Consider the following 15,397-nt stretch of genomic DNA (forward strand, 5'->3'; position numbering starts at 1 on the left):
AAGTCTGCTGCCATCAAGAATGCGGTTGTGACATATGTTTTGATCTTTAAAATCCGACGATCTTCAAAGAGTCTTCGGTCATCTTATTTAGAGTGTTTTTCAACCTTCTCGGACTTTAATGCTTCTTCGACTCATTCACTGAATTTAGACTTATTGGATTAATATATATATTTAATGTTGGTTTAAATTTGACTCAAATTTAATTATTTGGAGATATGTGGCCTTAAAATTGAAAATTTATTTATTTTTGTCTTTGAAATTAAATATGGGACACGTGTCAACTTAATAATTAATCTCAAATTTAATAATTTGTAATTTTATAAAAATAAAATAAAATTACTTATTTTGTCTAATGTGTAAGTGGTGTGTCCACAAATATTTGCTTTTAATATTTATTTAAATAATCCAATTAATTTTCATTTTGTACTTTTTCCATAAACGGTGAGTGTAAGATAATTAGCTGTCATTATTTTTATATATATNATATATATATATATATATATATATATATATATATATATATATATTACAATTAATGAGACGGATTGATCCAACTTAATCAACCGATTGAAAATTATTACATATACCAACAAATACAGTTTACTGGATAAGAACTTTAAAAATTCAGTTCAAGACAAAGTAGTAGAGATGTTCACTGGTCGGATGAGGATAGAGAAACATTCCCTGTCCCATCCCCGCTGCCTATTTCATTTTCTACGAAAATTTTCATTTATTTTTGTAAGGATCCGATCCAACAATTAACTTTTTCTCTATTTATTATTTTTTTAAAAATAGTTATTTTAAAATTTTTATTTTTTAATATAATATTTATTAAAAAAAATATTAATAAATCAATACATTTTTTAAGCAAACATATCTATATAAAACGTTCTATCAACAAAATTAAAAAAAAATTAATTTTGATATTAGAACGTATAGTTTTTAGTTTAAATATTACTATTACAGTCTCGAAATTAATTAATTTATTTTTTAATATATATATATAACGTTCTATCAATAAAATAAAAAAAAAATTCAAACTTTGATATTAGAACGTACAATAGTTTTTATTTAAATATTACTATTAAAGTTTCAAAATTAACTAATTTATTTTTGAATATATATATATATATATATAAAACGTTCTATCAACAAAAAAAAATTTTAAAAAATTTAAATTTTAATATTAGAAAGTGGTCTTAAAAAAAATATTCGACATAGCTTTAGTTTAAATATTACCTTTAAAGTCTCAAAATTAACTAATTTATATTTTTAATATATATATATATTTATTTTAAATGGGATTGGGCGGGGACCGGAAATATAATCCCGTCCCCGACCCCATCTATAGAGAAAAAAATGTTCCTCATTCTCTCTCCATTTTCCGTCTAAACATTCCCTTTCTATTCAGGACGGGTCTCGCGAATACCGAGCTCCACGTGTAAAATGGACGTCTCTAAATGTATTAAATAGTTTTTAAAATTTAGAAAGTATAATTTAAATATATATTATCGGTAATAAATAGGTCAAGAATGTTGGAGTTGGTTGACCAAATGAGCGCGTTACAGCGTACAAAAGCCTTTCCTGCCATTTACCAATTACGGAATTGGCGACCATTCCGTAGCCACCGGCCACCACACATGTCTGAACTCAAATAGTCCAGTAGTGACCAATTTTCCATAAACGCCCGCTGCTCACAACCTACAATACTCTGTACTTCCACTCTCCGCCACCGCTGCCGTTGCCGTCGCGGTTGCAGCTGCCACCACCGATCCCCTTCTCCCACACTTTTCCCGTTCAGCTCGCTGTTTTGACCCTGTTGCTATCGTTATACCTTCCATTTTTCTACTGCCTTCGACAATTGACTTATCTCATTTCGTCTTGGAGCGGGAGACTTGCCTTTTTGTTTCTGTGTTTCGTTGTGGTTCTTTCTCATGGCTGCCACCGGGTCTTGTGTCTTCCATGGCGGTGTGTTTTTGGCTCTCCGGCGGGATTGGATGTCGTCCAACGGGAGTTTCAAATCTGGTTCGATTGGGATCCCTAATGCTCGGCGACTTGCTGTGTCTGCTACTTCCATGGACCAAGTGGCTTCGACATCCTCACCGGAGATTACTGCTACCTCATCGGCGGTGGAGAGTAATGTGTTAGGTAAAGGCCGGTTTGAGAAGAATCACGAACATGCTGCGACAAAGATTGTAGGAGTTGGCGGTGAAAATGGAAGTCGGTCGAACTTTGGTTGGGAAGATACGGAGGTGCGGAAGAGCTTGAAGGACTATTTTGAACAGTCGGTTGAATTGATTAGATCGGACGGGGGGCCTCCTCGCTGGTTCTCGCCGTTGGAGTGTGGTTCTCGGATGGATAATTCTCCTTTGCTTCTGTTCTTGCCTGGTTAGTTTTCTTCTCTTGATTGGATCGTTTGTTAGTTTGTAACTTGTATCAGCTATTTGTCTGACGGCCAAATCCACAGCTAATCTCATAGAATTGCTAGTTTCTTCTTCATGTTCTCTGTTTAACGTCCATGTATTTCCTTTTTCTGGTTCTTCTGGACTTCTTGGATTCGATGCGTGTGTATCTTCTTCTTTCTTCATATCATTGCGTTTGATTATCATGCGATCGCTTTATGATTTGAATCTGCAGGTATTGATGGAGTTGGACTTGGACTTATCAAGCATCATCAGAAACTGGGAAAGTACGCATCTCCTTGAGTGCGAAATGATTTCCAATTATTAGTTTCTTATCTTTCAATATGATCCAAACTGGATTCGAATTTCGAAATTGGCGGAAACGTGTAGCAGTGGCTAACTCTTCTATGATTTTTGTTGCTTCATTCTAGGATTTTCGATGTATGGTGCTTGCATATTCCAGTTCGGGATCGAACGCCATTTACAGGTGATTATCGGCTCGCTTACTGTGTAATATGGCATTTGAGTTTCTGCATCGTCCTTAGAAGAAGGATTTTTCTTTAATCTTGACAAAAAGTACAATGATTATCTGAATTTCATTTACTTTTCTAGTTCAGAATGTTAGATGAACACGACTATCCATAATGATATGATATTGTCCACTTTGAGTATAAGTTCTTATGGCTTTGCTTTGGGCTTCCCCAAAAGGCCTCGTAACAATGGAGAGAGTATTCTTTGATCATAAACCGATGATCATTTCCTAAATTAGCCGATGTGGGGCTTTCATCATCCAACACCTCCCCTAGAACAAAGTACGCCTCTCCTTAATCGAGACTCGATTCCTTTTTCTTTTGGAGTCTTAGTCATTTTTTACTATGCCTTCAAGGAGGCTCGACTCCTTTTCTTTTGGAGTCCTTTGTTCGACCAATCTATTGGCACGACTAAGTTTAGGGCATGACTCTGGTACCATGCTAGATGAACACGACTCTCCCAATTGTATGATATTGTCCACTTTGAGCAGGCTTTGCTTTGGGCTTCCCCAAAAGGCCGAAGAGAGTATTATTTGATTATAAACTCATGATCATTCCCTAAATGAGCCGATGTGGAACTTTCATTGTCCAACCGAGAAATCCATCAAAATAAATAATCATGATTAGTTTTGGCCTTTGGGTGAGGATGATTCTATTTTTGGTGTCTCAACTTGGTGGATTTAGATTAAGAAATCTGTATTGGTTATACTGAGTTGTCTGCTATCATGAAAAAGTAAGACTGAATGTTCAATTTCTTGAAGTCTCTGAATTATGTAACTCAATGCAGAATTACTGAAGTTGGTCGATAAAACGGTAAAAGATGAGCACCGTCGTTCCCCAAAGAAACCGATTTATCTTGCTGGAGAATCCTTGGGAGCATGCCTTGCTCTATCTGTTGCTGCTTGCAATCCACATATCGATATTGTATTGATTTTGTCTAATCCAGGTAAGCTCAATGAACTATTTGCTGAGTCTTTTTGCCTCTATGGTCGCACGAAACCAAGCTCCTGCTTGTTATGGCGTGGACTGAGGTTGAACTTTGATCTTATTACTCAAAAATACAACATGATTACTAAATTGAACGCCTGAAGACCAAAAATCGTCGCGGTTCTTAAAGTAGACTGCAGAACATTGTGTAATTTTGTGATGTGATGCTTGTGAAACGATGAGTTTACCGGGAAAATCAAGATGCTACCAATTTATTGAGGGTCAAATTTTGTAACGACCCAGATTCACCGCTAGCAGATATTGTTCTCTTTGGGCTTTCCCTTTCGAGCTTCCCCTCAAAGCTTTAAAACGCGTCTACTAGGGGAAGGTTTCCACACCCTTATAAAGGGTCTCTGTTCTCCTCCACAACCAATGTGGGACATCACAAATTTGATCTTATGAATTCTGTGTTCGGTGGAATTTGATACATGATACAAATATACATATTTATTCAATATATGTTATTCTTTCTGACTTCAATTAACGTTTTGTGTTATCATATGGATTCAATCTCTTCGCTCTACTGAATAATGCTTTTTTATTTTCCCTGGCAGCTACTTGTTTCAGCAAGTCGCCATTACAACCTGTAGTATCCTTGTTGGAACTCATGCCAGAATCATTGCAAGTTAGCCTCCCTTACATACTGAATTTACTGAAAGGTTTTTTTTCCTTGTTATTCAAGTTTTATTTTCTGTACTTATTGGTTGAAATACATACTTCATTTGCACTTGGTAAGTTGATTTTTTTTCTTTCACGACAGTATTTCCAGATTCTCGATTCGTAATAGAATGATCTTCAATTGGGAGTTTGGTATTCTTTTAGCATGACAGACATAGGCAATGAATTACTTGAGCCTTGTTGAGGGCATTCTTAAACTTTTGAATGCTATTTAGCTATTAGATGAATTTTTGTAATCCTAAAGTATCTCTAGATGTTTGGTCCCATCTTGTTGAAATACTATGAGATCCCACGTTGGTTGGAGAGGGGAACAATACATCCCTTATTAGGATATGGAAACCTCTCTCTAGTAGATGCGTATTAAAACCGTGAGGCTGACGGCATACGTAACGGGCCAAAGCGGACAACATCTGCTAGCTGTTGGCTTGGGATATTACAAATGGTATCAGAGTCACACCAGATGATGTGCCAACGAGAACACTGGCCGCCAAGGGGGTGGATTGTGAGATCCCACATTGGTTGGAAAAGGGAACGAAACATCCCTTGTTAGGGTGGACTGCATTGTGAGATCCCACATTAGTTGGAGAGGGGAACAAAGCATCCCTTATTAGGGTGTGGAAACCTCTCGGGGAACAAAGCATCCCTTATTAGGATGTGGAAACCTCTCCCTAGTAGACGCGTTTTAAAACCGTGAGGCTGACGGCGATAGTAACAGGCCAAAACGGACAATATCTACTAGCTGTGGACTTGGGGTGTTACAAATACTGAAGTTCATGGAGGTGTTCTTTTGCCAATATTTAGTTCCAGTCTACCATAGTCGTCTATCCAAGCCTTTTGTCACTAGATGTTATTGTTATTATTTCCACTCTGCACTGCCTTTTGAATTGGTGGGAGCATTCATCCTATATCACAAGGTGTGAAGACACAAGAACCATGTTTTCTTGTAAATTCAATAGCATGCCTTTAAAATCCTAAACTGCTGCTATTCATTCAAATGGATGGGCAAGTTGCTTCGTACTTGATTGAAAATTGTACTTCGAAATATACTTTTTACGTTATCGATATCAAAAGTTTGATGTTGAAGAATGAACTGAAAATATTGAACTTAATATGATATTAAATTGGAAGATTCAAGTTCTAATCCTAGAATGTAGCTTTTGGACATAGAGGGGATTATGCTCTAGAGGACTATGTTTAATTATTGGTACTTCATGATGATTTTTAACCTTAAACAATAATTGACAGCAATATATTCTTTAGGTGATACATCTAGACGGCCATTGGAAATTGTGGAACTCATATTGCAACAAATAATTAGCGAATTATCGCAGGATCTTGGTGCATTATCTTCTCACCTCTCTGTAAGACGAGTTCTCTGACCTCTGTACTCAAAACCAATTTCTCAACATAATATCTCCTTAGAATCTTATAAAGATATTGCTTTGTAATTGGATTTTCCTAACAATGATACGCACGTTAAATTTTCTTATCCTGTGCTGATCTTATGAGATCTAATTAATGATTGAGATTACAGGTTCTTGCTGATATTTTACCGGTAGAAACGCTCACCTGGAAGTTGAAAATGCTTAAATCTGCTTCAGCAGATTCCAACTCACGGCTCCATGCCGTAAAAGCTCAGACTTTGATACTCTGCAGGTCTATATCTCAAGTCAAATCCTTTATGTTAACAATAATGAAGGGGATTTTGCTCTGTTTGTTGTCTAGCTTCTGTGCACCCTCCCTTAATACTTATAAACTCATGATCATCCCCTTAATTAGCTGATGTGGTACTCCCTACCAACAATCCTCCTCTCGAACAAAGTATACTATAGAGCCTCCCCTGAGGCCTATGGAGCTCTCGAACAACCTCCCCTTAATCGAGGCTGACTCCTTTTCTGGAACCCTCGAGCAAAGTACACAATTTGTTCGATACTTGAGTCACTTTTGACTACACCTTCAACGCTCACAACTTCTTTGTTCGACACTTGAGGATTCTTTTGACCAACCTAAGTAAAGGGCATGACTCTTATACCATGTTAGGAATCACAACTCTCCACAATGGTATGATATTGTCCACTTTGAGCATAAGCTCTTATGGCTTTCCTTTTGGTTTCTCCAAAATGCCTCATACCAATGGAGATGTATTCCTTACTTATAAACCCATGATCATCCCCTTAGTTAGCGGATGTGGGACTCCCCACCAACAATCATCAACACACTAAGCCAACCGACCCTCGTAATAACATATTTGTGTTCTTTATTATGGTTGGCTTTAATATTAGTATAATCCAAGCCTTCTTAGCCTCTGAACAACCTAGTGGAAACATGGTCATTATATATCTTGTTTATGATCCTGAATTATTGTGTCTTTACAGTGGCAGAGACCTGTTGCTACCCAGTATTGAGGAAGGTAGAAGACTTCGTCAGTTTTTGCCAAAATGTGAGATTCGAAGATTTTCCGACAATGGCCATTTTCTTTTCTTGGTAGGAGACCATTTTCCTCGTAAGGAAGAAATGTTAACTTTCTCAGCTTTAGATTCTTTGTTCTTCCTACTGACTACAAAAGCAATCAAGGCCTATAACTATCTACCCAAACAAAGGTGCTTATAAATAAAAATAGTTCAGGAGGAGAAAAGAAACTGTATCTGTTTCATGTAGGTGGAGGAAATAGATAAAAGAAAGCAACTTTCTTCCTATTTTTCTTCTTCCTAACGCAGCTGGTTCCATTTCATTTAGGTTGTTATAAACTTTATTTTGCAAATAGCAAGTGAAATGAATGAAAGTTACTGAAATTAATGAATAAATAACATAATTCTGCTAATGAATGCATGGCAGGAGGATGGTGTTGATTTGGCTGCTACAATCAGAGGTGCTAGTTTCTACCGCCGTTCACAAAACCTGGACTTTGTTTCTGATTTCATCCCACCATCGCCTGATGAATTCACAAAAATATTTAAGGACTATAGGTAATTACACTTCGACACAAATTTGTACAAATATTTTTCTACTTATTTTCTCTTTGTTAACGACGACGAGAAAGTGTTAGAAATCACGACTCTCCACAATGGTATGATATTGTCCACTTTGAGCATAAGCTCTCATGGCTTTGCTTTAGGCTTCTCCAAAAGGCCTCATACCAATGAAGATAGTATTCCTCTCTTAAATAACCTCCCCTTAATCGAGGCTCGACTCCCTTTGGAGCCCTCGAACAAAGTATGTTCGATACTTTAGTCACTTTTGACTACACCTTCGAGGCTCACAATTCTTTATTCGATATTTGAGGATTCTATTGACATGGTTAAGTTTAGGGCATGACTCTGATACCATGTTAGAAATCACGACTCTCCACAATGGTATGATATTGTCCACTTTGAGCATAAGCTCTCATGGCTTTGCTTTAGGCTTCTCCAAAAGGCCTCATACCAATGAAGATAGTATTCCTCTCTTAAATAACCTCCCCTTAATCGAGGCTCGACTCCCTTTGGAGCCCTCGAACAAAGTATGTTCGATACTTTAGTCACTTTTGACTACACCTTCGAGGCTCACAATTCTTTATTCGATATTTGAGGATTCTATTGACATGGTTAAGTTTAGGGCATGACTCTGATACCATGTTAGAAATCACGACTCTCCACAATGGTATGATATTGTCCACTTTGAGCATAAGCTCTCATGGCTTTGCTTTGGGCTTCCCCAAAAGGCCTCATACCAATGAAGATAGTATTCCTCCCTTATAAACCCATGATCTTCCACTAAATTAACCAACGTAGGAGTTACTCTCAACAATCCTCAACAAAAGCCAGTTAATTAATATATTTTACCATATATGTGAAGGTATTGGGATTTCAAATTTGTTGATTTTTAGAACTTTGAAGAAGAATTTATGATGTTCCACAATTTTAGGACCACTCATTTATAAACGTGTTATGCTTTTTCTAGATTGATTGATTTGGTAACTAGTCCGGTGCTGTTTTCAACTCTAGAAGATGGGAAAATTGTGAGGGGACTCGCAGGTATTCCTGAAGAAGGTCCGGTCCTGTTCGTTGGCTATCATATGCTATTGGGACTAGAATTGGCTCCCATGGTAGGCCAGTTCTTCAAAGAAAAGAACATAATTTTACGAGGGATGGCACATCCTATGATGTTTGTAAAAGTGAAGGAAGGAAGTTTACCTGAATTAGCATCATATGACTCATTTAGAATGATGGGTGCTGTTCCTGTCACTGCCCAGAACTTATATAAACTTCTTTCTTCCAAGGCTCACGTCTTATTATATCCCGGAGGCGTGCGTGAGGCTCTACATCGGAAGGTAAGTTAAGACTGATGAATTGAAGGAACTAATTCTTTCCCTCAAGTCACATCACCAGCATTAAATTTTGGTTTGGTTATCTTTTGTTTAGTTGCCAGGAACTTAATTCTCATAACGAGTTCGTTCAACTCAAGCCATTCAGTTTATTTATAAATATCAGGGAAAATGATTTTACATGTAGTTCCACCTGAAATTATTTCTTGGGTCATTTTGTTACATAGAATAGCTCCACTTATAAACTTGTGCAAATTCTTTCTTCCATCATATCAACATGATTTAACATACCGTCTGGGAGCTAAAGACTTCTGTTATTTGACTCTCTTTCTTTACAGGGTGAAGAATATAGGCTATTCTGGCCTGAGCAATCAGAGTTTATCCGAATGGCTGCTCGGTTCGGAGCCAAAATTGTACCTTTTGGTGTTGTGGGAGAAGATGATTTCGGTGAAGTAAGTTTCCCCTCCCCCTGACCCACCATTTTCATTAATATCTTTCGCTTTCTTTCACTTTTTCTTGCCTCTTAGGGCCAGAGTAGTTGATAACTTCTAAGTGTTTGGTCATCTTTATGTTCAAAGTGGACAATATCATACCATTGTGGGAGTTCGTGGTTTCTAACTTGGTATCAGAGTTATGCCCTAAATTTAGCCATATCAATAGAATCCTCAAATGTCGAACAAAGAAGTTGTGAGCCTCGAAAGTATAGTCAAATGTGACTCAAGTGTCGAACAAAGAGTGTACTTTGTTCGAGTGCTCCAGAGAAAGGAGTCGAGCCTTGATCAAGGGAGATTGTTTGAGGGCTACATAGGCCTCAAGGGAGACTCTATGGTGTACTTCATTCGAGGGGAGGATTGTTGGGAGGGAGTCCCACTTTGACTAATTAGGGGGTTGATCATGGGTTGATAAGTAAGAAATACATCTCCATTGGTATGAGGCCTTTCGGAGAAACCAAAAGCAAAACCATGAGAACATATACTTAAAATGAACAATATCATACCATTATGGAGAGTCATGATTCCTAACAACCTATTGGTTCAAAACATTATCTCTTAGCTCAATTCTGATCTCTCCTTAAAAACTAATTCCTTTTATTATCAGGTGGTTTTTGATTACGAAGACCTTATCAAAATTCCGTACTTCAAAAACCAAATAGAGGCTCTAACCAGCGAAGCCGTGAGACTGAGGTTCTTTCCATTCTCGTCGTTAACGTCATCGATTCGTAAACGCGATACCACTTTCCATTCCAGGATATTTTTCTAAATGGTCTCGATTATAACAGGGCTGACATGAAAGGGGAGGTAGCAAACCAAGCTGTCCACCTTCCTGGAATTCTCCCTAAACTTCCAGGAAGATTTTATTATTACTTCGGAAAGCCATTCGACACCGAAGGTACGTTTACTCGAAGAACATCGTACTCGTTTTGATGTTGTTCTTGTCTAACTTGTGATACATATACTTCCAATTGTTATGCATATAAAGGTCAGAAAGAGGAACTACGAGACAGAGAGAAGGCTCATGAGCTATATCTTCAAGTAAAAGGCGAAGTGGAGAACTGCCTTGCATACCTACAGAGCAAAAGAGAGAGCGATCCTTACAGACGGCTGTGGGATCGTCTAGCTTATCAAGCTAAGCATGGCTTCACATCTGAGGTTCCTACGTTCGAAATCTGAGGCAACAAGAACTGTCTGAGATTTAGCAGTTAAGAGAGTGGTGGGGTCAATTCTTCGCTTCTTTTCAGGTAAAAACTATAAACCCATCTCTGTTCTTGTTAGGAATTTAAATATAATGCCATTTTGTGAATGTAAATTCTATTCATTTGCTGAGAAGAACTAGCCTTTGATGTGGGAGACCTTGTATTCATGATTATTCTTGTGCTTGCATTGCAAAATAATCAGATAAAGAATAAATATGTTTTATTTTTGTGCTTTTTTTAAATAAAATTGATATGTTTGGATTGAACGGTAACCGTTCGTTTGCCTTGTCTTCCTAACACCTCCTCGAGGACCTTTAGAAATTTTATAACGGGTTCCCTTCTCTTCCTAACACCTCCTTGAATACCTTTAGAAATTTTATAACAGGTTCTGTAACGGCCCAGATCCACCGCTAGCAGATATTGTCCTCTTTGAGCTTTCCCTTTCAGGCTTTTAAGACGCGTATGTTAGGGGAAGGTTTCTATACCCTTATAAATGGTGTTTTGTTCTCCTCTCCAACCAATGTGGGACATCACAATCCACCCCCTTCGGGGTCCAGCGAGTTCCCTCAAGACTTTGAAGACTTTGAAATGAGGGGAAGGTTTCCACACCCTTATAAATAGTGTTTTGTTCTCCTTCCCAACCAATGTGGGACATCACAATCCACCCCCCTTCGGGGCCAACGTCCTTGCTGGCACTCTTTCCTTCCTCCGATTGATGTGGGACTGCCACCAAATCCACCCCCCTCCGGGGCCCAGCGTCCTTATTGGCACACTGCCTCGTGTCTATCCCCTTTTGGGGAACAGCGAGAAAGCTGGCACATCATCCGATGTCTGGCTCTGATACCATTTGTAACGGTCTAGATCTACCGCTAGCCGATATTGTCCTCTTTGAGCTTTCCCTTTCGGGATTCCTCTCAAGACTTTAAAACGCGTCTGCTAGGGGAAGGTTTTCACACCCTCATAAATGGTGTTTTGTTCTCCTCCCCAACCAATGTAGGACATCACAGGTTCCGTTGTCTTCCTAACACCTCCTTGAAAACGTTCAAAAAATTTATAGATACTTGTTTATTAGTTGTCAGCCACGATAGCATCATTTAAGAATGCTGAGTGTCCAACAACATAAAAACATGAAGTTTTTTTTTTTTTTTGTGAAAACTCAAAATAGACACGGGAATGATAGAAAAAATTTCTAAGTAAAGTTGAGTGCTATTGTCAACTTCCGATCTATAGTTTTACTATATTTTTTCTTACGAATTTTCTTGATAGATGTATGTGTTATATGAATATTGAAAGTATGAATTAAACCGAAAAACATAAACTATGCTAATGGGTTGAGATTAGTTTGAATTTATCATCTTAAGAGGAACGGTTGTCGTAACCGTTGAACTATGCTTCAGGTTGATCGATAAATACCCATTTCAATTTACTTATTTCATCAAAATTATGTTTCATTGTTTTGAATATTATGATAAAATCTTTGAATCCAAGTTTGGAATCTTTGTTAACATGTTTTCATCCATATCTAACCTTTAGAGCTTCAACTCATAGCTGAACATAGTACAAAGTCACACCACTTGATTGACAAGATTTCTTTAGTTCATTTGGCCTTTCCCCATAATTTCCATTTCTCTCTTAATTAAATTTCAAATTTCAAAAATAAAATTATATATTAACTCAAATTACTCTTTTTTTAATTAAAAAAAAAAGAAAAAAAGAAAAAAAAACCTCCCGCTCCTTTTCTCGGAGTGATCTTAATTATAATTTTTTAATATAATTTTTCCTAGAGAGATTTAACTTCTCGATCGAGAATATATGTCTTAATTAATTAAATTATTTTTCTAGTGACATTAATATCTGTAATTTTGTATATAAAATAAATATGTTAAAAGTTTTGAAAAAAAATATTTAAAAAAGAATTGAAAAATAAATTAAAAGTATATAAAAAGAAATTTGAATATAGTTAAAATATAGCATTTGATTCCATGGGGAGATTTTTGTAAATATATGATTTCTCATATACAATTTGGCCCTAAACAGTTTCTCAATCTCTAAGAGCTAAACAAAAACCGCCACGTGGCCATCATATTCACAACCCTAAAAAAAAAAAAAAAAAAGCTCCGGCGCCACCGTGGAATTCCAAAACCGCCGCAACAAAAATAAACAGTCGCCGGAGAATCCTATTACAGAGATTTATTCATAAGCGAAGAGTGAGATCGATGGTTACGTGTTCGACGGCAGCATCAGCATTCGGTGAGAGATCGTTCGGCGAGGCGGAGGCGGAGGCGGAGGCGGAGGCTGAGACTGTAGTGGTAGTACCTCGGTAGTGATTATTCTGGTGGAACCAATGCTCGTCAAAAAGCGGCGACGGAGCCGGTGCTGTAGCAGACGGCGATGCAAGATGGTGGTAAGTAGTCGGCGGCGGCGGCGGCCGCGAGTGGTGAAGCGAACCGAGGTGAAGAATTTCAGAGGTGAAGGCCTTACGCGAAGCTGCTCGTTCTCTTTTGTGAGCATTTTGGTGGCCGCCTAGGGCTTGGGAAGTGTAGAATTTTCGAGGACAGTAAAGGCATGGAAAAATGCGTGAGGAAGAGTATTGAGACTGAGATTTTCTGGAGGTCGTTTTCGGTACAGAATTAGATGCATTCGTTTGGCTAAGGAAGTCGTAAATGGCAGGGTCCGCCATTGATGAAGAGCTTGAAAACTCAGAGAAACGAAGAAGAAGAAGAAGAAGAAGAATGAACAAAAAGAAGGATAAAAACGGAATATATATAATAAGCTAAGAGAGCAAAAGAGATATTTAAATATAAAAATAAAAAAAATAAAAAAACGGAGTGATCAGAGGAATAACATTATCAATGATTTGTTAATTTTAATTGGACAATTTTGCCCTCTCAAGCCTAAAAAAGTTCTAAAAAAAGAACAAAACTACGAGAACGTATACTTAAAGTGGACAATATCATACTATTGTGAAGAGTCGTGTTCGTCTAACATGGTATCAGAGTCATACCCTAAACTTAGTCGTGCCAATAGATTGGTAAATCCTCAAATGTCGAACAAATGACTCCAAAAGAAAAAGGAGTCGAGCCTCCTCAAAGGCAGTAAAAAATGACTAAGACTCCTCGACTCGAAAAGAGTCTAGCCTCGATTAAGTGGAGGCGTACTTTGTTCGAGGGGAGATGTTGGATGATGGAAGTCCCACATCGGCTAATTTAGAGAATGATCTCGTATATAAATTCATTATATAAGATACCATCACTCATATATCTTCGTATGAACGATTTAAATCAAATTACTTGTAGCAAATTACAAAATATTTCGTATTAACAGTGTTACTGAGATAAGACGATTTAAATAATTACGAAACTAACCCTAAGTATTAGGGTTACTAAGGCTATCCACTTAGGGGTAAAGGCTAAATTTGGTTGTAGTAGTAGTTTAAGATAGAAGGGCAAAAATGGAAAAAATGAGAGAATATTTTGTTGAGGATTTGGATGAAGGACAGGAAGCGGTAGCACTAACAATCCCCTGCCTTGCAGAGGGAGTTATGTCCGACATCCACGAACCAATTTTCTTTTAAAAAAAAAAATAATAATAATAATAAATTGTCATATTTAATTCTATTAAATTAAATAAAGATATTTATATGATTCGATAATACATCTGTAACGACCCAAGCCCACCGATAGTAGATATTGTCTTTTTTGGACTTTCACTTACGGGTTTCCCCTCAAGGCTTTAAAACCAGTCTTCTCGGGGAAGGTTTCCATACCCATTTATAAATGGTGGTTTGTTCTCCTCCTCAACCAATGTGGGACATCACAATCCACGCCCATTCGAGGTCCAGCATCCTCGCTGGCACTCTTTCCTTCCTCCAATCGATGTGGGACCGCCCTCAAATCCACCCCTCTTTGGGGTCAGCGTCCTTACTAGCACACCGCCTCATGTCTCTACCCCTTTCGGGGAACAACGAGAAGGCTGACACATCGTCCGGTGTCTGGCTCTGATGATCATTTGTAGCGACCCAAGCCCACCGCTAACAGATATTGTCCTTTTTTAGCTTTTCCTTTCGGGTTTCCCCTCAAAGCTTTAAAAAACGTCTACTAGTGGAAGATTTCTACACTCTTATAAATGGTAGTTTGTTCTCGTCCCCAATCAGCTTCGACTCCGTAACCAAAAGAAAATTTTATACTAAGTTTTTTTTATTAGATTAATTCAATCAACCCGAAAATATAAATATTAAGAATATTTAACGTTTATAACTAATATTAATAATTCATTACCACGTGAATAAATGAATTTTTTTTTTAAATAATTAAATTTATCAAATTTTCTAAAAAAATTATGCTATAAATATGTGATATTTAAATAATATTTATAATTATATTTATTATTTTGGAATTAGGGTTTAAATGTGTGATGTGGCGGGCAGCGGATTTGAGTTGCGGTCAGTGAGCAGAAGTACTGCCCGCAGAATACGGCGGGTGTGTAAGTGGTGGTTTATTAAAAGCGCTTTTGGGGTTTTAATATATTTATTATTATTTTATTTATTTTGATAGAAAAACAAAATATAGCTTTCGGTTTTGTGGTAAAAGGGAATATACAATGAAACGTCATGTCGACTTGACCATTAATGTATAAGCACATGTAACTCTCTTACGTAATCTCTATACTTTTTATTTGTTATTATACCCTTTGATTTGATTGCATTTTTTTATTTTTTTATATATATTCTTTTAATCTATAGGGGACTCGTAGTATTATTTATTTAATCTATATAGAGACCTGTCTTGAACGAAACGGGAAATAG

General features: G+C 37.3%; 2 protein-coding genes across 2 annotated transcripts; one reads left to right on the forward strand and one right to left on the reverse strand.

Moving 5' to 3' along the window:
* The first annotated feature begins 1,934 nt into the window (after positions 1-1,934).
* Positions 1,935-10,865, forward strand: LOC111792159 (acyltransferase-like protein At3g26840, chloroplastic). The gene is made up of 14 exons (XM_023673492.1): positions 1,935-2,388; positions 2,638-2,689; positions 2,834-2,889; positions 3,720-3,878; positions 4,474-4,578; positions 5,858-5,958; positions 6,132-6,253; positions 6,973-7,081; positions 7,433-7,563; positions 8,537-8,906; positions 9,239-9,352; positions 9,999-10,084; positions 10,180-10,289; positions 10,380-10,865. The coding sequence occupies exons 1-14, from the start codon at positions 1,935-1,937 to the stop codon at positions 10,568-10,570; spliced, it is 2,160 nt and encodes a 719-aa protein (XP_023529260.1). The 3' UTR covers positions 10,571-10,865.
* A 1,922-nt stretch (positions 10,866-12,787) lies between these two features.
* LOC111792830 (zinc finger protein 7-like) lies at positions 12,788-13,273 on the reverse strand. The gene has a single exon (XM_023674422.1). The coding sequence runs from the start codon at positions 13,271-13,273 to the stop codon at positions 12,788-12,790; it is 486 nt and encodes a 161-aa protein (XP_023530190.1).
* Between the last annotated feature and the right edge of the window lie 2,124 nt (positions 13,274-15,397).

The sequence above is a fragment of the Cucurbita pepo genome, chromosome LG04, assembly GCF_002806865.2.
Source record: "Cucurbita pepo subsp. pepo cultivar mu-cu-16 chromosome LG04, ASM280686v2, whole genome shotgun sequence".
In the NCBI taxonomy this organism is placed as follows: Eukaryota; Viridiplantae; Streptophyta; class Magnoliopsida; order Cucurbitales; family Cucurbitaceae; genus Cucurbita; species Cucurbita pepo.

Coding starts and splice junctions, on each gene's coding strand:
- LOC111792159 (XM_023673492.1), top strand. CDS start 1,935: ATGGCTGCCACCGGGTCTTGTGTCTTCCATGGCGGTGTGTTTTTGGCT. Junction 3,879..4,473: donor ATTGATTTTGTCTAATCCAG/GTAAGCTCAATG, acceptor TTTCCCTGGCAG/CTACTTGTTTCAGCAAGTCG. Junction 9,353..9,998: donor GAGAAGATGATTTCGGTGAA/GTAAGTTTCCCC, acceptor TTTTATTATCAG/GTGGTTTTTGATTACGAAGA.
- LOC111792830 (XM_023674422.1), bottom strand. CDS start 13,273: ATGGCGGACCCTGCCATTTACGACTTCCTTAGCCAAACGAATGCATCT.